This window comes from Podarcis muralis, chromosome 15 (genome assembly GCF_964188315.1).
Source record: "Podarcis muralis chromosome 15, rPodMur119.hap1.1, whole genome shotgun sequence".
NCBI classification, from domain to species: Eukaryota; Metazoa; Chordata; class Lepidosauria; order Squamata; family Lacertidae; genus Podarcis; species Podarcis muralis.
Window position 1 is genome coordinate 45,371,048 of NC_135669.1, and position 23,088 is coordinate 45,394,135.

The 23,088-nt window shown below is 51.0% G+C and overlaps 1 protein-coding gene across 2 annotated transcripts in view; it reads right to left on the reverse strand.

Annotated features, from left to right (window-relative positions):
* Positions 1-379: 379 nt before the first annotated feature.
* Positions 380-23,088, reverse strand: part of BLTP2 (bridge-like lipid transfer protein family member 2) — a 43,769-nt gene continuing 21,060 nt past the window's right edge. For both annotated transcript variants that reach the window (XM_028707645.2, XM_077919718.1), the window contains 23 exons: positions 21,725-21,916; positions 20,245-20,447; positions 20,010-20,128; positions 18,841-19,061; positions 17,146-17,336; positions 14,654-14,753; positions 14,342-14,544; positions 13,661-13,955; positions 12,404-12,561; positions 10,259-10,465; positions 9,289-9,388; positions 8,524-8,706; positions 7,629-7,750; positions 6,532-6,687; positions 6,249-6,370; positions 5,525-5,705; positions 5,039-5,125; positions 4,694-4,804; positions 3,804-3,939; positions 2,930-3,054; positions 2,189-2,290; positions 1,715-1,849; positions 380-908 (listed from right to left, as the gene is read on the reverse strand). In XM_028707645.2, the coding sequence (XP_028563478.2) occupies positions 723-908; positions 1,715-1,849; positions 2,189-2,290; positions 2,930-3,054; positions 3,804-3,939; positions 4,694-4,804; positions 5,039-5,125; positions 5,525-5,705; positions 6,249-6,370; positions 6,532-6,687; positions 7,629-7,750; positions 8,524-8,706; positions 9,289-9,388; positions 10,259-10,465; positions 12,404-12,561; positions 13,661-13,955; positions 14,342-14,544; positions 14,654-14,753; positions 17,146-17,336; positions 18,841-19,061; positions 20,010-20,128; positions 20,245-20,447; positions 21,725-21,916 (3,635 nt within the window). In that variant the 3' untranslated portion in view covers positions 380-722. The remainder of the gene's footprint in view (positions 909-1,714; positions 1,850-2,188; positions 2,291-2,929; positions 3,055-3,803; positions 3,940-4,693; positions 4,805-5,038; positions 5,126-5,524; positions 5,706-6,248; positions 6,371-6,531; positions 6,688-7,628; positions 7,751-8,523; positions 8,707-9,288; positions 9,389-10,258; positions 10,466-12,403; positions 12,562-13,660; positions 13,956-14,341; positions 14,545-14,653; positions 14,754-17,145; positions 17,337-18,840; positions 19,062-20,009; positions 20,129-20,244; positions 20,448-21,724; positions 21,917-23,088) is intronic.

The following is a 23,088-nucleotide window of genomic DNA, read 5'->3' on the forward strand; positions in this document are numbered from 1 at the left end:
AGCCATTGCTGTGAATTTCAATAGGTCTCCTCTCTGTAAGAGTTAAAACTGCATCCCATTCAAGCTGTGAGGGGGGCAGTTTTGAAAAGAGTCCCTGTGGCAAATGCCAGTGATATTTTAAGGGCCCCAGAGAGTAGCAGTGTAGAGCCCGCCTGGTCTGGGATAAATGGTTTTGGTGAAAGCCCAAATTCGAGCCCTGCCAGCCGGAACAATTTGAGAGTAGAGTTGGAAGGGACCCTAAGGGTCATCTAGTCCAACCCCCTGCAATGCTCAGACGCAGCAGGGCTCTGCAAGAGGAAGGTGGCGCAGTGCAGCTGAGGAAGGGCCCCGATTCCCCTGCTGGCTGCCCAGAGAGAGTAAAGACAGACACACACCCAGCTCCAAATGATAAACTCTCTTATTTAAACTCTGTTCCCCTCCCGTTTCCCAACAAACAATGCATAGAGCAGCAGGCGGAAGCAGGGCGCCCCCCCCCCCAGCAACCACGCCAAGGCCAGCGCAGACAGCCCTGGTCATCGTCCCGTGGCGCCAGGCCTCCAGCTCCCGCGGGGTGACACTCCGGCCACAAGGCATCCGGCGGGGCTGGGTCCCTGGCTGTGGCCGGACTCTCTGGGCGCCTGCACATCCCATGTGCCGCAGGAAATTTGGTCCCTGGTGGCGGAGACGTCCTCCCTGCCACCTCCTCTCTTCTCCCCGGCCAGCGGGGCAGCGGAGCAGAGGCCTCACTTGCGCCTGCTGAAAATGGACTTCTTCCCGGGGACCTTTTCTCCAACGCTCAGGCCAATGAGGAGCCGGGCCTTCTCGTCCTCCTCCTGCTGCTGAACGTGGCCCTCCAGCTTGCCCTCCTGCTTGCCCCGGGAATCGTTGCCGCCCGTGGCCGGCTTGAGCCGGAGCTTCTCCTTGATGACCTGCAAAAAAAGGGCACGAGAGGGAAAGGGGGCGCTTGTCTGCTCTGCTCCTTAAAAGAGGGTGTGGGGTGAACTTTCGGGTCTGTCCCCCATGCTGCTGCCAGCTGGCGAAGTTTGATTCCCGATTATTGCACTGGGTTGGACTAAATGAGCCTTGGGGTCCCTCCCCGCCCTACAATCCCGGGATCCTTTAGCTGCGCTTCCTGCATTGCAGGAGGTCAGGCTACGTGACCCTTGGGGTTCCTTCCAACTCTGCAATCCGACGATTCTAGGCGGGTGGGACGGTGCGCCTGCCAATCGCCTGGCATAATGGTGTTAGGGGCTGTGGCAGGTGGGTTGTCCAGCCCACCTGCTGACGCTTTGAGACTGCTGATAAAATATAGCTGAAGGGCTCTTCGGATGCTTTCATGGAGCCTCCACCTCCAGAGACAGTCTATCGGGATTCTAGGTTCTATGGGGTGTTTGGCCACTGTGAGGACATGATGCTGGACTAGATCAGCCTGATCCAGCAACCAGGCTGTTCTTATGCTCTTATAAACCCTAAGAGAGCTACTGCCGGACAGTGCAGGCAATACGGGGGCTAGAGGGACTCAGCAGACGGCTGGGTCCTCCGTTCCTAGAAGGCCACCGAAGGCTACTAGCTGCGACGGCTGTATGCCACCCTCTTTGTAAGGCTCCTTCCTAAGCCCTGGCAGTCTTTTGAGCAGAGGCCTGGCAGGCAGAGGGTGAACCAGAAACTACCCCCCTTGCAGTCTTTGGCCCATCCCGTGCCCCTTCCCCACACCCCCGCCAGCACCCACTCTTACCTGCGCCACCAAGGCCTTGCGGCTGTCCCGCTTCACCGCCATGGCAAAGTCCAGCCACGTCCAGGTGTTGTTGTGGTATTCCAGGCAGGGCAGCACCAGGTTGAGTTCGCCCCAGTCCACACTGTTCTTCTCCCCCTGGGGAAGAGGGTGGAGAAGCAGCAGGTCAGGCCATGTCCCGGGGGGCAGGGGGATAGGGACGTCCTTCTCCTCCTCCCCGCCATGCTCCCCGCACCCTAGCCCCAGGAAATGGGAGCGCCCACATATCTCAAGGTGCTGGATGGGGTTAAGGCGGCAGCAGACGCAAGCCGGATCCAAGAGGTTGTGTGGGCAGAGAGAAGGGAGCTCTTCACACAGCTCATGGCTAACTTATGGAACTCTCTGCCACATGATGTGATAGTGACCACGACGGTAAGGAAAAGCCATGCTGCATTCATGGTCCGTGCCCAAACCCCAAACCCAGGACGACTGGCTGACCTTGTAGCTCACGCAGAGCGGCACTTGTGGGATCTTGATGTAGATGAACGAGTTATTCATCGCTGCCCTTTCCTTCATCTTGTCAATGTCGTCTACTGGGTACTAGAACCACAGAATCATGGAACTGAAGGGTTGGAATCACAGATAAAGACTCCCCGGCAGGCGGCCACCCAACCTCTGCTTAAAAACCGCCAAGGAAAGAGAGTCCACCACCTTTATTTTTTAATTTATTAAACTTGTATACTGCCCTTCATCCGTAGATCTCATAAAAATAAGAGAATAAAGCACAGAATACATAATAAAACCAAGCAAAAACCACACAAAACAATACCTTCCCCACAACACGTTTAAAAGGGTATTGGATGTAATCAGCCAAATTGGCCTGGCTGAAGAGGAACATTTTCGCCTGATGCCTAAAGGTGTGCAATGAAGGTGCAAAGTGAGCCTCCCTGGGGAGAGCAGTCTACCTTCCAAAGGAGTCCATTCCGCTATAGGGAGGGAGGAAGGAGCCCGTGTTGGGAGAAAGCACCAAGGGGCCCCATCCTGCCTGCCAGGTGGGCGGCATATGCATATACCTAACATAACATAATGACCCTCCTCCACACCCAGCTCAACGATTATTATTCTTTATAATAATAAAATTCACTGTGCATGGCTGTCAGGTTGCAACCAGCACATTGGGGCAAGACCAACGCCCCCTGCCCCCACGTGCTCTCACACCCCACAAGAGGGGCAAGTTACCTCTGGCGTTTTGCGGAAGGAGCGCCTGACCCCTGACGTCCGGTTGAGGCCCTGAGCCATGCCCTTCCCCGTCCCCAGGGAATCTTCGGAGACCATGAGCTGTCGGGGCTTCACCACTGGCATGCCTGCACAGGGCAGAAAGAGGTGCAGGGGTGGGGTTCTGCTCCCAGCAGCTCCCTGCTCCCCACAGCACACTCACACATAAAGCCCCTCCCTCCCCAGTGAAGGCGGAGTAGAGGGAGAACAGGGAATCGCTCAGGGGTGCGGCAGGCAACCTTCTCTGTGGGGACAGGAGCTGGTCACAAATTTATCTCTGCCCAGCGCAGTGTTTGGGCAAGTGCCAGGTCATGGCAAAAGCGCACTGATGGGGTGAAACCAGATGGGTAACAGCAGCAAGAATATTATTGGCCCAAAAATGGAAGCAAGAAGAGTTACCGACGATTGAAGAATGGAGGATGAAGTTAATGGACTATGCAGAATTAGATAAACTAACAGGAAGGATTCGAAACTGGCGAGACCAGAAATTCACGGAAGACTGAAGTAAAATTACGGACTATTTGCAAAGTATTGTGAAGAACAGACAATGTTTGTAGGGTTACAATAAGTTTTGTGAAGAGTATTATTAGTAGTATTGTAAAAATGGACAAGGGGGAGGATGATTTTTTAAGAGATGTAAAGGCAATATAAAGTTAAGAAATGCATAAGAAGTGGTTAAAACGGTGGATCATCAGAAGGGCTGATGGAAGTCTAAAAAGATTGTATAAGTGATAAGTTTTGTGGTACATTTTATAATTTATATGTTAAAATTAATAAAAAATATTATTTTAAAAAAAGTGCACTGATGGGAGGCCAGCGGAGGCCAGGAGGAGCTCACCTGTCGTCACCAGCTTGGACTTGTCCTCTTCGTCGCCCACCTCCTCCTCCTCCACGTTGCGTCCCGGGAAGAAGAAGCCCATCATGCGGTGGAAAAACTGGTGCGTCAGCTGGATGGTGAGGGGCACCACGTTCACCTGGCCGGGGCGGAAGGGGTGGTCAAGATCCTCGACATGTGGAGCCTTGCCACCCTCTCCCTACCACCCCATTCTCCCTCACATGATTCCATAGACTGCCTGGTGGGGGGAGCCAGCAGGGGAAGAAGGCCAGGAGATCTGGGGTGGGACAACGATGAGTGGTCAGAGGGAGAAGAGGGGGCAGACTGGGAAGCTGAAGAGGCGACAGGGTTTGGTGAGCAGGAAGAGGCTGGAGCAGAGAGCAGTGCAGAATCAGAGGCTGGAGAGGAAGGGGGCCAGGAGACAGGAGGCAGGCAGGGGAGGAAGCCCTCTTGCTGCAACCAGCTCCCTTCCCCTCTGGTCTCCCAGAACCAGAAGAGGGATGAAAAGGGAGGAGCAAAGAGAGACAAGACAGCAGAGCCTTAGGCTGCTGGGGAAGGAACTGGGAAAGGGAACGTAAAGATCGGTGGAAGACGGGAACCTTAAGTCCTTGGGGAAAGACCTACAGGGAAGTGATCCTTGGAGATTTTTAAGCAGAGGCTGAATGACCATCTGCCCTGGATACGTTAGCTGAAATTCCTGCATGGCAGGGGGTTGGACTGGATGACCCTCAGGGTCCCTTCCAACTCTGCAATTCTATGATCGCTAGACCTGCACTGGTTTCTTTGACTGAAGAGTTAACTTCAATGACACCAGTGAAGTTAACCGACTCCAGCTCCTGCCACATGCATCCCATCACCTCTCTCTCTCCCATGTGCGCGCACTGCCGTCTCACCTCGAAATGCTCTTTGATAGAGATGCCACCCACTGGCGGCCGGACTTTGCTGAAAATCCGCAGGGCCAGCTGGCGGCCGGACTGGCAGGTGCTCTGAGGGCGGAGGACCACCTGCAGGCAGGAGCAGACAGGGCAAGGTGGCCGTGGTCACAAATGTTACACCCCACCCACTCAAAAGAAGAGGCTTCGTCATAGGGCTTGGCAGGCTCAGGAGCAGTGGGGAAAACACTCTGCGCATGCCCAGAGCATTCATTGGCACGCAATGGCCCCAAGCCTCTCCACCTTCCAGGTTGGGCAGTGGGGAGTCCAAGGGGCAGGGAGGGGAGTGCTGGCTCTGCCACTGACCTTGTAGACGGCGTTGGGGAGGAGGTTGTTCATGGTGACCCATCCCAGCTCCAGGAGGTGTTCGGCCGTGTCGTCCGACTTATTCACCTGAGAGAGGGAGAGAGAGAGAGGAGGCAGCACGGTGAACCCTGACCATGGCAGCATCTGCTGTGACCCCCACTCTCCTCCTTGGATTCTTACATTGCAGAGCGTTGGATAGATAATAATAATAACAATAATTTATTATTTATACCCCACCCATCTGGCTGGGTTTTCCCAGCCACTCTGGGCGGCTTCCAACAGAATATTAAAATGCAATAGTCTATTAAACATTAAAAGCGTCCCTAAACAGGGCTGCCTTCCGACGAAGCAGTGTGGCTTTCAGGGCAGAAGTTAAACAGAAACTACAAGCTCAGTTTAATTCATTAATAAAATATTTCTCATTCTCCTGGTCTCAGAGCTGCAAAGATGACCCCTGGGGGTCCCCTCCCCACTCTTCCACCCCACCTTGCTGTACAGGAAGCGCTGCAGCTCCAGCTCAGCAATGCCCAGCTGCCCGTCCTCCTCAGTCAGGCGCCACCGGGCCTGGGCGAAGTAGAACTCTGTCCGGCGGGCCACCCCCACGTCCTCCAGCTGCTTCCGCAGCTCCATCTTGTTGGCCCGCTGCAGCTGGAAGTCCTTGAAGCACCTGGAGGGAGGGGGGCAAGGTGAGGAGATGGGGGAGGAATAGGGGCACAGGGAGAGACTTGGGGGCAAGGAGGGCCCACAGCCTGCTGCCAGGGACATTGGGAGAGGTGGAACCGCAGCTGTGCAAGTAGCGCCTCCATTTTCCCTTTCTTTAACTATGTTAATGACCAAAATCAAGACCTCCTTATGCCAAGCGCTCAGTCTTCTCAGTGGAGAGGTTGCGTTAAGTTATGTTTGAACGTTGAATGTGCAGGATTATGTCTGAAGTTCATGGAAAGAACAGACACCATGTACTGCTAGGTAAGTGTTTAATGGTTGGTATTTGTTTTAAAAAATTATGTTCTGTATTGCCCTGAGATCCAGGGGTATAGGGCGATATACAAATTTAATAAATGAATAAATAAATAAATAAAATAAAAGCCAATAAGTATTTGTTTTTTCCTAAAAACAACAACAACATGGGGCTCCCAGGTTTAGAGGCAGTCTACCTGCTCAGGATAACCGCTGCGACTGGGTGCCTCCAGAGGGAGCTCGCCCCTCCTACCTGATGAGGATATTTAGCTCTTCGCTTTCCTGCTGCAGTTCAGCTTTCTCCCGGCTCAGCTGCTCCTGCAGCTTCTGGTTGTGGTCCAGGAGAGACTCGTTCCGGCCGTCGTCCTGCAGCGACTGGAGGAGGGAAGGAAGGAAGGAAGGAAGCAAGCCGTCACAGTGCGCATGGGGACGTGGGATCTTGGGGCTCCCGCCGACCTGCTGCCCCCACTGCCTGCCTGCCTTGGAGAGGCACGCACGGCAGGTCGGCCTGGAGGGTCAAGGGGAGCGAGAGTCACCTTCATGACCGAGTACATCTGCTTCTCCAGGTGGCGGATCTGGGCCACGTGCTGGCGGACGGCCTCCTGCAAATGCAGGATGCTGCTGCGCTGCTCCTCGGGGTTGCTGGAGATCTCCAGCTGGAAGCGGACGCGCTGCTTTTTCTCGCTGTGCTCCTGCGAAAATTGAAACGTGGAGGGGGAGTCATAACCTCATAACCTCAAGACCTGGGCAGGGACAACATGGAAAGTACAGGGGTCTCAATCCAACAGGGTGGATGGATGATGAGAAGCACCCTGCTTTGCCTGAGACCCTGGAAAACTATGGTTTCTTGTCCTTGGCTTACAAAACTACAGCTTGCTGAACCCAAAAGCTTAGCTTAGGTTAGCTGTGGCTTGCTCAGCTATCCCGCCTGAGATGCAAAACAAGTCAGGGTTTTATTGGGGGGGGGGGGGAATAACAAACCATGGTTTGCTTGTTTGCTTGGCTGTGGGGTGGCATGGTTAGAACAAACTGTGGTTCAGTGGTAAGTGCAAACTATGGGCATCGAATGGAGATGGATGCTGGACGATTCGGGACAGATAAAAGGAAAGACTTGTTCACGCAGTGCATGAACTTTGGAACTCTCTGCCACAGGAGGCAGTGATGGCCACCAGATTGGAAGGCCTTAAAAGAGTAGACAAATTCCTGGAAGAGGAAGCAGCTATCAGTGGCTACTAGCTGCCACGGCTATCCTCTGCCTCCACTGTCAGAGGCAGGTGCACTTCTGAATACATTTGCTGGAAACCCCAGGATGGGAAATGGCTCTTGTGCTCGAATCCTGCTTGGGGGCATCTGATCAGCCTCTGTGAGAGGAGGAGGCTGGATTTTTGGAACCTCCCGCTCCAGAGACAGTCTACCTAGATTCCTAGGGGTATCTGGGCTCTGGGAGGACAGGAGGCTGGCCTAGATGGGGCCCCCATGGCCTGATCCAGCAGCCTTTTCTTACGCTCTTACAGACAAACCACACTTTAGCACTCTGCAGAAACGCAGGCAATGTAACCATTGCATACCCCAGCCTGCTAGGATTTCCAAGGCTAACAACAACAAAAAGCTAGTCCCCAATATGTCCTCCCACCTTGCGCTTGGGCTCCACATGGAGCAGGAGGTTGTTGACAATGTCGAGGATCATGGCGTACTGCGCCGGGTTGGTGGAAATCTCCAGGTCGTGGTGGATGAGAGTGAAGGTGTCCGCGGCCCCTGGAGGGTGGGTGGGGGGTAAAAGAAGAGGGCAGAAAGATGCCCCCAAAGTCCTTCATTCAGAACCATGAGGACTGGAGCCTTGCTTTGTTTAATAAATAATTAATAATAATAATAACAATAATAATAATAAAATTATTTATACTCCACCCATCTGGCTGGGTTTCCCCAGCCACTCCGGGCGGCTTCCAACAAAATATTAAAATACAGTAATGCATCAAACATTAAAAGCTTCCCTAAACAGGGCTGCCTTCAGATGTCTTCTAAAAGTCTGATAGTTGTTGTTCTCTTTGACATCTGGTGGGAGGGCATTCCACAGGGCGGGTGCCACCACCGAGAAGGCCCTCTGCCTGGTTCCCTGTAACTTGGCTTCTCGCAGTGAGGGAACCGCCAAAAGGCCCTCGGAGCTGGATCTCAGTGTCTGGGCAGAACGATGGGGGTGGAGACGCTCCTTCAGATATACCGGACTGAGGCCATTTAGGGCTTTAAAGGCCAGCACCAACACTTTGAATTGTGCTCGGAAACATATACTATTTTAAAGCTCAGGGACGCAAAGGCAGAAGGTCCCTGGTGGGATCTCTAGGGAGGGCTGGGGAAAGTCCCTCCTGGCTGAAAGGCTGGAGAGCCTTAGCTGCCAGTCAGTGCTGGCAATACTGAGCAGAGTGGAGCAACGGCTCGGCTCAGGATAAGGCAGCTTCCTCTGCCCCCTGGACCACCCACTACCTGCCACCACCTGCCCGTCCCTCTGCTTCTCCTGGCTCCTCCCCACACACCTTCCTGCTTCTTGAGGAGGTCCTCCTTCTCAGGGTGGGCCGGCGGCTCGGGCGGCTTGATCTCGGTGGCCAGCTCGGGGTTGATGTCGTGGCTGTAGCTGATGTAGTACATGCGGCAGCTGCACCGTGAGATGATGCGCTGGACCTGCTGGGTGGGCTGCACCTCGTGGGGCTGGTTCCAGTCTGGGGGGGGGCGGGGGCAAAGAGTCGCAGGTCAGATATGGTACAAAAAGTGAATAAGGAGTGGGCTATCTTTAAGGAATGCATCAAAATTTATGTGGAAAAAGTAGAATTTGCGACAGATATTAAGTGAATCCAGAAAATGATTAGAGTGAAAGGAGAGTAAAGTTAAGATAGAAGAAGAGATTAAAGAAATAATGAAATGCGTTTAAGCTAGTTGGAAAAATAAAGTAGCGTAACAAGAACAGCTGGAAGTCAAGTCACTTGGTGGGTGTCCGTGTGGGGGAGGTGTGTAGGTATGTTGATATGTACAGTATAGATAGGTATTATATAGAGTAATGTAGCTTTGTTTTATGTTATAAAAATAAGGTAGTGTGTTATGTACGTGTATTGTGTAATTGGATAAATGTATATGTATGGGGGGGGGGGGGAACCAAAGAGTTGGAGGTCAGATTCCCAGGCGGCTGAGAGAACAGCGCCCCCCACCTGCCCGCCCTTCCCAAACCCCTGCCACCCTCCCTGCCAAAGGAGGTGGGCACTCAGCTCTCCGGCCTGGCCTGCCTCCTCTTCTCTTGGCGCACTGACCTGTGGTGGTGCTGACCATGCCGCCCACCGCCTGCCCGCTCTCCATCAGCTCCTGCACGGAGTCCAGGCTTCGCTGGCGGTGCTCCTCAATGTTCTTGACCTGGGGGTGAGGGAGGCAGGGAGCAGGGGTGAGGGAGAGGGAGGAAGGGCAGCCTCCGGGGAGAAAGCAGTGTCGTCCAGAATTCGCCAGGTGCCAGGCACATTTTGCCCCTGGCTATCGGCCACCTGAGACCACTTGTTTTGGCAAGGTGTGTGTTGTGGGGAGCAGCACTGCAGGAGTGCAAATATCCAGAGTGTGGGATTACTATGAGGAATTATAAAATATGCATCAAGCCATTGTGTCCATGATGAAAGCATTGCGTTGACTGGGTTTGATTCATTGACAATAATTTCTGATCAAATCCCACAAGCCTCTGCATCTCTGGCCATCTTCTCTACTCTTCAATTTCTACGCCTGACAGGCACGTATAAGCATTCTATACACAGGCCAGTTGCTTCATCAGGCATCCTCAGTACATAAAGATAGTAGGTTACTTTGATGTAGTTTAGTCTTTAGATAGATCTTAAGGGCCAGGAAGAGAGTTCACAAGGAGATGGTAAATCCTGCCTCTCCTGATTACTTCTGTTTATGACCTCCGGAGTTTCCTAAAAGCATTCCTCTAGTCCTGTTTTATTTACTCTCAGATATGTATGCATGTTCAGAGTAGTCTTTGTAGTTAAAAGAATTTATTCTGATCTAACGTTGTCCCCACATGGGGTTTTTTGAAATGCTCAGAGGAAATCTGATTGGTTCTTACGACACTGTGTAAAAAGTTCTTTTGTGAATAAAATGACCTGGGCCGAGGGGTGGAGAGGGAGGATTATTATTATTATTGGCACCCCCCCCGAGTCTTGCTGGTCAAGCCTCGTGTGTATTCTATTAATCAGAGTCCAATCCTTCCTTGCTTTGGGAAGGCTACACAGCACCCACCTCTAGCCAGAGCTGCACGTCTTCGTGCTCGGAGGGGCTGCTCTCGGTGGTGGCGAAGTACTGCATCCCGTCCAGCAGGCAGGTCCAGGAGGTCTTCTGCTTGAGGGTGTCCCCGTACCAGGCTGGGTGGTGCTGGCACTGGAGCAGCTGAGCTTTGGCGGCCGAGACAATCACACAGCCCTCCGTCTCTGCCCCACGGAGGACCATCTGGGGTGGGGGGAGGGAGGAGCAGGAGTTGGCAAACAGGCAATGATTCACTCCAAAGAGACAGGGTGGTGCAGTGGTTAGAATGCCGGGCTAGGGACCAGGGTTCAAATCCCCACTCAGCCATGAAGCTCTCACCTTGGGCCAGCGACAACCTCTCAGCTTAACTTCACAGGGGTCGTTGTGGGGATTAAATGAGGAACAGGACCTGGGAGAGACTAGGGTTCAAATCCCCGCTTGGTCCGTGACACTCATTGGGTGACCTCGGTGGGCCACTCATGGTCATTCTCAACCCAGCCTACCTGGCAGGGTCGTTGTAGGGATAAAATGGGGAGTGAATGTAACGCCCTCCCATCAGATGTCAAAGGAATAAACAACTATCTGAGGTTTAGAAGACACCTAAAGTTCTTTAATGACTGGTGTTTTAATGTATTTTTAATCTTCGGTGGAAGCTGCCCAGAGTGGCTGAGGAGACGCAGCCGGATATAAGTAATAAATAATTATTATTGTTATGATGAATAAATAAAGTCACTAAAAGACTGGAGTGACATCAAATATACAATCCAAGGATGCCGTCTCAGCCACCAGCAGTTGAAGGTGGCAGATGCGCTGTCAGGGGCTCAGGAGCAGAGGCACAGGAGAGGGAGGAAATAGAGACCGAGGGGGAGGAATCTGAAGGAAATGTTAGCGATGACAGCCGTCCGAGGTCTCTGAGTCTCTCCAGCGACTCGGAGGATTCACAGAAAGGGGCTCCCATGGTCAGAGCAAGGGGGGTGCCTAGGGGGACACCCCAGGAAGAAGGGGCAAGAGGGGACTCAGAGAGCAGCAGTTGGAAATCAGGACCAGCTTCTCCACCAGAGCGCAGTAGGGGGGAGGAGTCCCAGGCATCGGGATCAGGCGGCTCACCGCCAGCGGGAGGACATGAGTCAGGATTGGCCACACCTCCATTGGAGAGCAAGGAAACGGTCAAAAGGAAGGTCGGAGACTGGGCGCGCGCGCCAAGTTCAAATGTACAAGAGGGCGGCGCAGTGGGCAGCCCGGATAGGGAGCCAGGTCCTAAAGCCCGCCGAAAGGAGGGAGGAGACTCAGGGGGGTCAGCGTCAGCGTCAGAAGAGTCCAGGACAGAAGGGACCCCGGGGGGTAGTAGGACCCAGAGGAGAAAGGAGAGACGGAAGAGGTGGAGTAAGGTTAGAGTCTTAAACTGGTGTACAGGGGGCGGAGACTCAGACGGAGCTTCGCCGGTCTAGCCTCTAAGACGTAGAGCTGGGGCGCTCCGGTTTGGAAATGGAAACTGTACTTCAATAAAGACTTTTGTACATTACTGCCGGCTAGCGTTGGTCCTCTGTGAGCTGGGACCTGGAGCCAGCTCTGACATGCGCCTTCACGGGAGGTTTTTAAAACAGAGGCCATCTATGAGGGATTCTGTAAGTATGATCCCTGCATTGCAGGAGGTTGGACTAGATGACCCTTCCGACTCTATGAATAGTACATAAAACCATACAGCAAAATCCATATAAGAGAAGCTTAAAACGGACACCATTTCACTATTGTGGAATGCTCCATTCTTAATTGCCGGCATGGGCTGGGCTGAATAGGAAAGTTTTCAGCAGGCATTTAAAAGTAGGAACAGAAAGCACCTGCTGAACCTCCAGTGGCAGGGAGTTCCACAGGGCTGTGCCATTGACACTAAGTACTAGTCACCTTGCTGTTGTCAAATGAGCCCCACTGACCTGGGGAATGGCCTACGATGTTCCTGCAAGTGAATCTCCTTTGATAAGATGCAGACTAACCCCCTCAAAACAGTCAGCCCCCCCCCAAAGCTGCCCAACCAAGCAAAGTATCCCTGCAACCCCGGTTGCTCACTCCGCTGGGTGAGAGGTGGCAGCAGCCCCCGTTTCCCACCCAGCAAGGAGGAAGGGGGCCGTGGCAAGTGGCAAATACCTGGCAGTTGACCAGCTCGATAAGGCAGTTTCGGTTGAAGATGTCGTCCGTCTGGCAGGCAGCAATCCCACACAGCTGCTCGCTCACCCCGGAATCCTCCTCTGTGAAGACCACAAAGCGGTCCGTCTCCTCGATCAGCTTCTTGAGCATGTAGGCTCCTGGGGGGGAATCACAGATTTCAAGAGTTGGGGGAAGCCCAAGGGCCAACCAGTGCACCCCTGAGAAGGACGAAAGGCTGGGGTGAGAGGTGGGTGTAGGAAGAGCTCTACGGTCTGGGTGTGAGATGAAAAGTACACAGAGCTGGACCGAGAAAGTTTGTCCACAGTAGTTCATGCGCTGGGGACTTCAGGGCTGGACTACTGCAGTGCGCTCTGTGTGGCGCTTTCCTTGCATGTGATTCAGAAGCTGCAGTTGGTGCAGGATGCTGCAGCCCGATTGCTGACAGGAGCAAGGCCTTGTCAGCATTGAACTCCTGTGCTCAGATATACGCACTGGTTGCCAATTTCTTACCGCACAAATTTCAAGATGTTATCAGTTTATAAAGCCCTTAATAACTTGGGACCAATTTGCCTACAATATCACCTGACCCCACATGCACCCGCTTGACTACTTTGATCGGCAGAACTTGCCCTGTTACAAGCGCCACGTTATATCAGTTCCGCATTTGTAAGAAAACAACATTTTAGTCTAGCGGCGCCTACACTTGGGAACTCCCTGCCTGCTGAGATCAGGCAGACACCTTTGCTGCACTCTTTTCAGCTAAAGGTGCTCTTGTTTAGACAAGCCAGTCCAGATGTCCAGAAAGTGGATGCGAGTTTCAATCCATTTTCAGCCTATTGTTGTGTTAACTTTTAGAAAGCTAATTCTTCTCAGGGATTATTTTATCGCTTTAGCTTTCTTGTCGAATGTTCAGAGATTTCTTTACAATGGAGTGGTGTATAATTTTTATGTAACAAGCAAAATAAAAAAACGAGGAAGCTGAAAAAAGTGACGTTCTTTCCCACTTCCTCTCTCTGCTCTACAGTGTGTTTCAAGGCTCAGGTCTGTTCTATGAGGTCCGACTCAGATATTTACACGCATCTTCCCCTCTTCTTCTGTCGGGGGGAATGGGACACTGATCCAGCAATGATTGGTGACCGGGGTGTGTGTGCCTATGACACTTGCTCCATAATTCAAAACCCCCACATGCAAAAGGAGAGGCTCTTGACTTCCCCACCCCCCGCCACTTTACAGCCAACCCCTTTCCCCCTCCCTCACCTCCGGAGGGGCTGCGCTCCGTCCGGGTGCTGCTGGGTGGGGTGATGACCCTCAGGGGAGGCTGGTAGCTGGGGGGAGGCCCCCTCTTGGGCTTCTTGGCCGGCAGCTGGGGGTCGATCCTGAGCCCCTTCAGGGCCTCGGTGGAGAGGTTGCGCTTGAGGACCGCCGCTTTCTTGTAGCCGTCATAGAGGCCAAAGGCGATGTCCCGGTTTGTTGTGGTCCAGGAAGCCCGCAAGTCCACCAGGTGCAGCTGGTGCGTGTGGAAGACGTCGTCCCCGTCGCGAAGAGGCAGCTCCTGGCGGGGAAGGGAGGCTGTCAGGCACCACATGTGCCCCAGGGGAGGAGGCTGCGCAAGGGAAGGACAGGGCCAGGAGCAGCGCGTAACGACTGCTTGTCACACTGGTAGGGCTGGGAACGCACACACACACACACGCCTGGAGAGCTTCTAACAGTCAGTGTGGCTAATGTGGAGCTACTGGTTCCACAGATCTTCCAGATCATGGGGACTAGAAACTTAGTTTGTCTTTCAAGAGAAGAGGCGAATCTGTGGGACAGAGCACCTGCTGGGCTTGCAGAATGCTTGCAGCTCCAGTTGGGGGCTGAGGGAAAACCCCCTGCCTGGAACCTGGGGGAAGGCAGGCTCCCTGCTGAAGGAAGGGGGGCTCCTGCGCTGCTGCCCACCTCCTCGGCGGTGCGGACGCTGTGGCGCTGGTAGGCGAGGGAGGAGAGGCTGAGGAGGTGGGTCTTCTTGACCAGGGAGTCCAGGCGGTGGTCGGCATTCTCGTCGCAGGTGGAGGCCATCAGGTGCACTGTGACAAGGCTCAGGTCGCTCATCATCTGCGTGATGCTCCACTCGGAGATGAGGCGCCGCATCACCGTCCCGGCTGCAGGGTGAGAACGGCGGTGTGAGGGAGAGAGAGGGAAGGGAGAAGCCTCCCCCACCTGCCAACGTCAGATCCCCTCCCAGTTCCCACCCCCCTTGTGCCCACTCACCCTGGGGGATGAGCCTCTGGGTTCCTCGCGTGAAAATGTGCCCCTGCCCACACTCCAGCTGGATGCCACGCTGCTGAGCGAAGGAGGCCCAGTAATGCACCTGGGGGGAAGCAGGAGAAACAGGGTTTGCTTTCGTCTCGGCCTTCGGTGAAGTTCGCTCAAACAAGGCGCACAGCATTGGGGGGGGGGGGGAGAGGTTTTTTACTCTCCCTCTTCCGCAGTGCAGCACCTTACTCTCCCCAGAGCCAGCTGCTCTAGCACTGCCGCCACTCTTTCCAGAAACCATGCAAATTGAGTAATGCGAAGACCCGGTCACCCATCGAGCGACAGCAGCCAGGCTGCAACTGGCCCAACAATGGAGATCTCCTTCCCACATCATTCTAACCTGGGTTTCCCAAACTCAGGTCTCCAGCTATTTTCGGACTACAGTCCCCATCATTCCTGACCAATGGTCCTGCCAGTTAAGGACGATGGGAGTTGCAGTCCAAAAACAGCTGGAGACCTCCTGGGGTTTCCAGCAACGGATTTTCAGAAGCATTGCTGTGTCCAACTGTGGAAGCAGAGCCACTGTGGCTAGGAGCCATTGATAGCCCACACATTTGTCTAATCCTGTTTATTAATTATTTTTGGCCAAATCATTGTTATTGGTTTTTCCTAATTTTTACCAAATCAGCCACAACAAATTTTGCAAAAATTGGTTTCCCGCACTCCGTTCTTGCTGCGCCTAAAGTTTCTTCTTGTTGCTGCAGTATTTCCCTAGTTACTTCTAATTCACATTCCATTCCTTCCAATTAACTTTATATTACAATAGTTTGTTTTTTGTTTGTTTTAATTTTTTTTATTTTCAATGCAGAATCATAACAAAAAGTACAAACATTGAATCCAAAATAATACTATACAAAAAAAATAGGAACATACAAAAAAAAAAAAACCAGAAAAGAAAAAGGGGAAAAAACACCAAGAAACAAAACTAAACAAAAGCGAAAAAGCACACATCTACAGAAAAAAACCATATCATTACGTACATAAACACATATTGACTTCCTTCCTTTGTTCTAAGACCTCAAAAAGTTTACTCTTACTATATTGCTGTGTCTAATTAGATTACTTCCACCTTTGTACTTTTTTTTTTAACACCATTTTTCTTTTTCTTTAACCCTGTAAAGCATCATTCATTACATACCAATATACTTACTCCAGAACAATGTTTTTTCATATACTCTTTAGCACAACCCCATTCTTTTAATAATTTCTGGTCCGATTGTCCCCTTATGTAAGCTGTGAGTCTTGCCAGATTTATGTATTCACAAAATTTAATTTGCCAATCTTTCACTGATGGAATTTTTCTCCCTTTCCAGTTTTTTGCTATAAGCATCCTGGCAGCTGTTGTTGCATAAAGGAATACTTTCCTTTGATTTTCGGGAATATCATTTGTAATTAAACCTAAAAGGAATGCCTCCGGTTTTTTACTGAAAGATATTTTAAACATCTTTTTGAGTTCTTCATAGATTTCATTCCAGAATTGTTTAATAGGTCGGCATTCCCACCACATGTGAAACATTGTTCCTATTTCTTTTTTACATCTCCAACAGGTATTCGATTTTAATTTGTAAATTTTAGCCAATTTTACCGGAGTTAAGTACCATTGGTACACCATTTTCATAAAATTTTCTTTTATTGTATAACATGCCGTGAATTTAATATCTTTCCATAATTTCTCCCATTGTTCCAGCCGAATTACATATCCTATATCACATGCCCATTTAATCATAACTTCTTTTACTTCTTCACCCTTTAATTCCCATTCTAATAATAAATTATACATTTTAGATATATTCTTTTTTGAGTTTTGTAATAATACTTTTTGTAATTTTGATTCTTCTTTTTCAAATCCAATTACTTTATCCTGGTTGAATATTTGTGCAATTTGGTGATATTGTAGCCATGTGGTACAGTATTGGGTCACCTCTTCGTATGGTCTTAGTTTTAATTGGCCCTGTTCTTCCTTTAGGAGCTGCTGGTATGTTGCCATTCTTCCTATAGTATTTTTCTTTTTAACCGATATTACTTCTAACGGTGAGAACCACCATGGGGTTTTCGGTTACAATAGTTGTTTTAAAACTTGGTGCCCTTAACCATGAGCTATCCACTTGCCAATTTTTTGCACGTACAATATTTTAATGCTTACAATATCTACAAGTAAGGTTAGTCAAATAATTACCAGTCCAGAATAAATGATAATTATTCTCATTTCTAAAAGTTATTTTAATTTATTGTCTAGTCCTGTTTAAAAGCCATCCAAATTGGTGGTCACAGATGCCTCCTATGTGCTGCAACGTGCAGCTTCCTTGGGTGTCCCCAAGTCCTAGTGCTATAAATCTGAGGGCTGCCCCTTACACCCCTCCCCACTCGAGCAAGTGGGCTTCCCAAGTGCAAATCCGAAGCCAGATGAGACCCCACCCGGACCTCCGGGAGCCTGGCCTGCACCTCACCTGGAGCTTGGGGAAGAGGGCTGTGAAGGAGAGCTGCCGGTAGTGCTGGCCCAGCTTCTTCCTGATGGGCTTCAGGTTCCCGAAAAGTTTTCCCCGGCAGATGGGGCGCGTGACGCTGGTCCACGTGGCCCAGAAGTTCTGCATCCAGCGCAGGGTGCTGCTGTAGAGCAGGATCCGGGGCTGGGAGGGCTCTGCGGAGGGCGGGGTGGAACAGAACAGTTGTCAAGATCAGATCATCATCGCCATCAAGACAAGAAGTCCCAGGGCAGGGACTTATAACCACTTTATTTTATTTTTAAAATAATTAATAATCCCAATATAACAAATTATCATAACATATCATCTTCCTCACCCCCCCCCATTTCCCCCTCGCAAAAAAAGAACCCTCCCTCCCTTCCCAAGCCTTCCCTCAGTTCCTCTCTCTGACTTTTCAGCACATGTTGTTCTCTGCATATTGTAAAATTGTAAAGATCCTTAAATTGTCTATTATATTAACAGTCAATAAATTTGTGTATGTTTATTCAAAGCCTGCCAAGGAGTCCAATTCATTTTGTTGTTTTTTTAAATAGTTTGTAAAAAGTTCCCATTCTTCTTTTAAAGTCACAGTTGTCTTTGTCTCACAGTTTGTATGTCATTTTCTCCAGTTCTGCATAATCCATCAATTTCTCTTGCCACTGTTCTTTCGTCGGGGTTTCCTCATTCTTCCATCCTTGTGCTATTAAGACTCTTGCCGCCATTGTCGTGTACATAAAAAAAATATTTATTTTCCTTGGCAGGTCGGGTTTTATAACCACTTTAAATGGGATACTTGATTTTTAATTGCACTTTATTCATAGCAATAAGGATGCCCTCAGAAGGTGGGCTCTCTTTTGTTGGGTTTTTTAATAATAATAATAATTTTTATTTATTTATTTATTTATACCTTGCCCATCTGGCTGGGTTGCCCCAGCCACTCTGAAATAATGGGATCATCTAGTAGGAAGGGACCCTAGGAGTCATCTAGTCCGACCCCCTGCTGCAATGCAGGAATCTCAACCAAAGCATCCCTGGCAGGTGGCCACCCAACCTCTGCTTAAAAACCTCCAGGAAAGGAGAGTCCATCACCTCCCGAGGGAGACCGTTCCACTGTCAAACAGTTCTTGCACTCAGAAAGCTCTTCCTGATTCTTAGTTGGAAATCATTTTTTAAATAATTTTTTAATTGGTTTTACACAGTTTTATACATTTTAACTGGAACCATTTCAAACATTTAAGCGAAAGGTTCTTTTGAACCTCCTTCCCTCCTTCCCTCCCTCCCTGGGTTCCATATTTAAAATTAGATCTTCTGCATCTTTTACCATTATCCATCTGTTATGTATCCATAGTTACCATAGATAAGTCCACATTACAAGTGTCATTACATCCCTGCCAATGATTTTAACTGTTTACGTTGGTCTTTTAAATGAATTAAGAATTTACTCCAGTCTTTTAAAAGTACTTGATCTTCCTGATATTTAGTTGGAAATTAAAATATTTCCTCCTGAGGGAATCAGACTCAGCCCAGCTCCTGTACCCTGCCTTACCCTAGAAAAAAAAGTGGGGAAAACACACGACCCTGTCTTCTGTCATGGATGTTTTAGCTGAGATTCCAGCATTGCAGGGGGTTGGACTAGATGAGCCTTGGGGTTCCTTGTGACCTCTACGATTCCACACTCACCCCCGCTGGGCCGCGTCAGGTCCATGCAGATGCAGAGGTTGAGGTTCTCGGAGCGGAAGGCGCGGTAGGAGTCATAGTCCTGGCCCACGGGCACCTCGGGAAGGAACTCTGGGGAGCGCAGCACCACCCCGTGGTGGTCTTGGGGGTTCCCGTGGCACAGCCACGTCAGGTCCAGCGTCATGCACAGCTGCGGCAGGTGCAGGAAGCAGCAGTCGTCATACCTGCCCCGGAGGAGGAGGAGGAGGAGGAGGGTGAAACAGGTATTACGCCCCACGGCAGGAGAGGAGCACCCTGATTCTGCCCAGCAACTAAGGGGAATCTCGGCCTGACATTAATATAATTAATAAAGGCATGATATTGTGCTTTGATGTTGTAACCTAGGAGTCATAAATTCATAAATAATAGCAGTACTTTTTGCTGGGGGGGGGGACACAGGGGTACGCATACCTCTAAACATTTTGTGAATCTTTATATTTTTGTCTATTTACTGTACAGTGGTACCTTGGGTTAAGAACTTAATTCGTTCCGGAGGTCCGTTCTTAACCTGAAACTGTTCTTAACCTGAAGCACCACTTTAGCTAATGGGGCTGCCTGCTGCCACCATGCCGCTGGAGCACGATTTCTGTTCTCATCCTGAAGCAAAGTTCTTAACCCAACTTAATATTTCTGGGTTAGCGGAGTCTGTAACCTGAAGCGTATGTAACCCGAGGTACCACTGTATTTATTTTTCATGATTTGAACTATAAAATGGTGTACCCCTAAACATTTTTTTGGAAAAAAAGCACTGAATAATAGTAATAATAAGGCAACTTATATGCTAATTTTTCTTTATGCAAGGACAACGCTCATCCTGGTTTTTTCTTTCTTTCAGTGGCTTGTTAGACTCACTTACTTAGCCCACATAAAACCCTCTGTATTCTGCGTGCCTGGTTCATGCTTTCGTTTCTCATCTTTCCATTTCCATCTGCTGTTATTACTGCTCTCTCTGGCTCCCTTCCCATGCTACATTCCTAGGATTCTCCGGTTATTGAAGAAACGCCAACAGAGGCAAGCTTCACTACCCAACGCCTGGGCAAACGTCATAGCGCCCTCCCCTAAAGAACCACCTCTCTCTCTCACACGCTCTCGCCCTCGAAGCCCTGCTGCCCCCTGCCAATATGGCCACTTACTTGGAGGCTGTCCGGACGTTGACGTCCAGGTCCCCCTTGAAGACGAACTGCCCCGGGCGCCAGTGGAAGGAGAGGTGGCTCCACTCCCAGTGCATGTTCTCCGTGGTGTTGTAGGGGTCCTGCGGCAGAAGGCGAGGTTGGAGCAGAGACCAGGCTGCCCCCCTTCTTGGTGGCCGCCCAAGCCCCCGGCCCGCCGGGCTCCCTCCATGCCCTGCCTCGCCCTGTCGGGCCTCACCTCCGTGGCCACCTGGTGCAGGTTGGCCTGCTCAATGTCCATGTGCCAGTCGCCGTGGAGAAGCAGGCGGCTCTTGTCCCACCAGGGCAGGGGGGCGCTGGGGTCCTCGGAGGGCTTGGTCAGCAGGTCAATGGCCTGCCCAATCAGCGTCCAGGCCGGGTCCCAGCACGGGCCCCACACGATGGTGTACTGGAAGACCTCGGCTGCGAAGGACAGGGGGCTCAGGCGCGGAAAAGGACATCCCTCCGTTCAGAACCACGAAGACCAGAAACTTGTGTCGCTTTTACCAGGTGAGCTGTAGCTTATGGGCAGAGTCCCTGCTCTGCCTGCAGAAGGTCCCTGGCTCCATCCGCTGCAGCATGTCCAGGTAGGGTTAAGGCCCCCCTGCCTGAACCCCTGGAGAGATGCTGCCAGCCAGTGTAGGCTCAATGGGCTTGGGATAAAGCAGCTTCTGTTTAAGTCAGCTGTTTATTCCACCCCATGAAGACTGGAAGTGATCAAAGCTCAATGGGAGAGCCCCTGCTTTGCAAGCAGAAGGTCCCTGGTAAGAAACAATAACAGCAACAACTTTTGTTTTATACATAGCTGCTGTAAACCTGCTGATTTTTTTAATGAACAATGGCATATAAATATTTTAATAAACACAATGCTGTAAAATACTATTATTCTGAACTCTAGGTTCAGTCCCCAGAGGCATCACCTCTGGCGCGGCCAGGAAAGATTTCCTGCCTGAAGTCCTGAGGAGTTGCTGCCAGTCTGTGCTGGCAGTACTGAGTTAAATAGACTTAGAATAAGGCAGCTTCCAGCATTCCCTTATCATTGCACTTTTCACTCCACCTTCCCTCTCTGACAACTTAGGCCAGTGATTGTGGGTCTCACCAACCTAGCGCCCTGTTTTATCCTCCCAGCAACGGGCCGGGCCATGAGACAGAGAGGCTGGCCCAAGGTCACCCAGCGGGCTTCATGGCTCACAGGAAATGTTAGTTCACATCTTCCTGGTTGGAGACCAACCCTTAGACCCAGCCTTCTTTGCCTTTGGGTGCCTGAATGTTGCATGGCTACAACTCCCCTCATTCCTGGCTGTTAGATTGGCTGTGGATGATGGGAGTTGAAGTCAAGACCATCTAAGACAGAATCACTCTGCATGGAAGAACCATGACACGGGTGCAATTCCTGGAAGCATCTCCAGCTTAAAAACAACAGACGTTCTTTCTTTCTCTTTCCCTCCCCCCCCCCATTTTTTATTTCCCCCCCTCTTCTCTTTCTGTTCTGTGTTTCTATTCATGTTAGCTTTTTAGTCTTGAAAAAGAAATTAATCTTTTCCTTTTTCCAAATTTCAATAAAAATCTATTCTTTAAAAAGGACCAGGTGACAGAAGTGGGATTGGGGCAAGGACCCTTCTCTCTGCCTGAGATCTTGGGGGCGTTAAGGCTGCCTCCTGCTCCTTCCTCCTAGCCTGGAAACCCTCGCGGGGACTCACAGTGGAAGTCGTGGTAGAACTTCAAGGGGGGCATGTTCCTCTCCACCGAGACGTCCCCCCAGGGCGGCCCCAGCTTCAGCACCTGCCGCCGGCGGGAGCAAGGCTGGCCCCGCTGCTCTGCCCCGGCCAGACGCCCCGAGAGCCGCCAGTCCCGGATCTCAAACAGGTAGCGGGGGTAATCGCGGATCCGCACTGCAAAGTCAAGAGGTGAAGCGTCAGGAAAGGGCAGGCGAAGTGACCCAGGGGATGTAGGAGCAACAGCCCCCGGAGGGAGGCCGCAGCATTGGGGGCTTTTTGGAGAAAATGCGAGGAAGAGGCAGAATGGCAGAAATTTATAAAATGATGCATAGCCCAGAGAAATTGGAGAGGGGAAAGCTTTCCTCCCTTCTCTCATAGCACCAGAAGTCGTGGACATCAACGTGGCTGAATTTTGGAAGATCCGGGACAAGTAAAAAAAAAAGGACTTGTGCTGGGTTAAACTGTGGAACTTCCTCCCACAGGAGGCAGTGAAGGCCACCAAGCTAGGTAAAGGTAAAGGGACCCCTGACCGTTAGGTCCAGTCGCGGACGACTCTGGGGTTGCGGCGCCCATCTCGCTTTACTGGCCGAGGGAGCCGGCGTACAGCTTCCAGGTCATGTGGCCAGCATGACTAAGCCGCTTCTGGCGAACCAGAGCAGCGCACGGAAACACCGTTTACCTTCTTGCCGGAGCCGTACCTATTTATCTACTCGCACTTTAACATGCTTTCGAACTGCTAGGTGGGCAGGAGCAGGGACCGAGCAACAGGAGCTCACCCCGTCGCGGGGATTTGAACCACCGAGCTTCTGATCGGCAAGTCCTAGGCCAGATGGCTTTAAAAGAGGATTAGGTGCATTCATGGAAGAGGTGGGTGGCTATCGAGGTCTACCAGCCATGGTGGCTCTGCTCTACCTTCACAGCTGGAGGCAGCAATGATTCAGAATACCAGTTGCTGGAAACAAGGGGAGGGGGAAATTGCTCTCGTGAATCCTGCTTCCTGCTTCCCATTGCGGCATCTGGCTGGCCTCTGTGAGAAGAGGATGCCGGACTAGACTGGCCATTGACATGATGCAGCAGAGCTCTTCTTACGTTCCTAATAGTGCCTCTGAGCATGTACAGAGGGCATCCCCCCCCAACAAGTACCTACACAACCCATCCCGCATTCTCAAGACAAATGGAGAGGAGGAGTGCAGTGTACACAGCCTGAGCTTCTTGGGGAAGAAAGGTGGGGTGTAAATGGAATGATAATAATGTTTAGAGCTTCGGCTGGTTTATCAGTAATGCTCAACTTATTTATTTGCTTATTGGATTAATGTCCCACAATTTCCCCCCTGAGGAGCTCATGG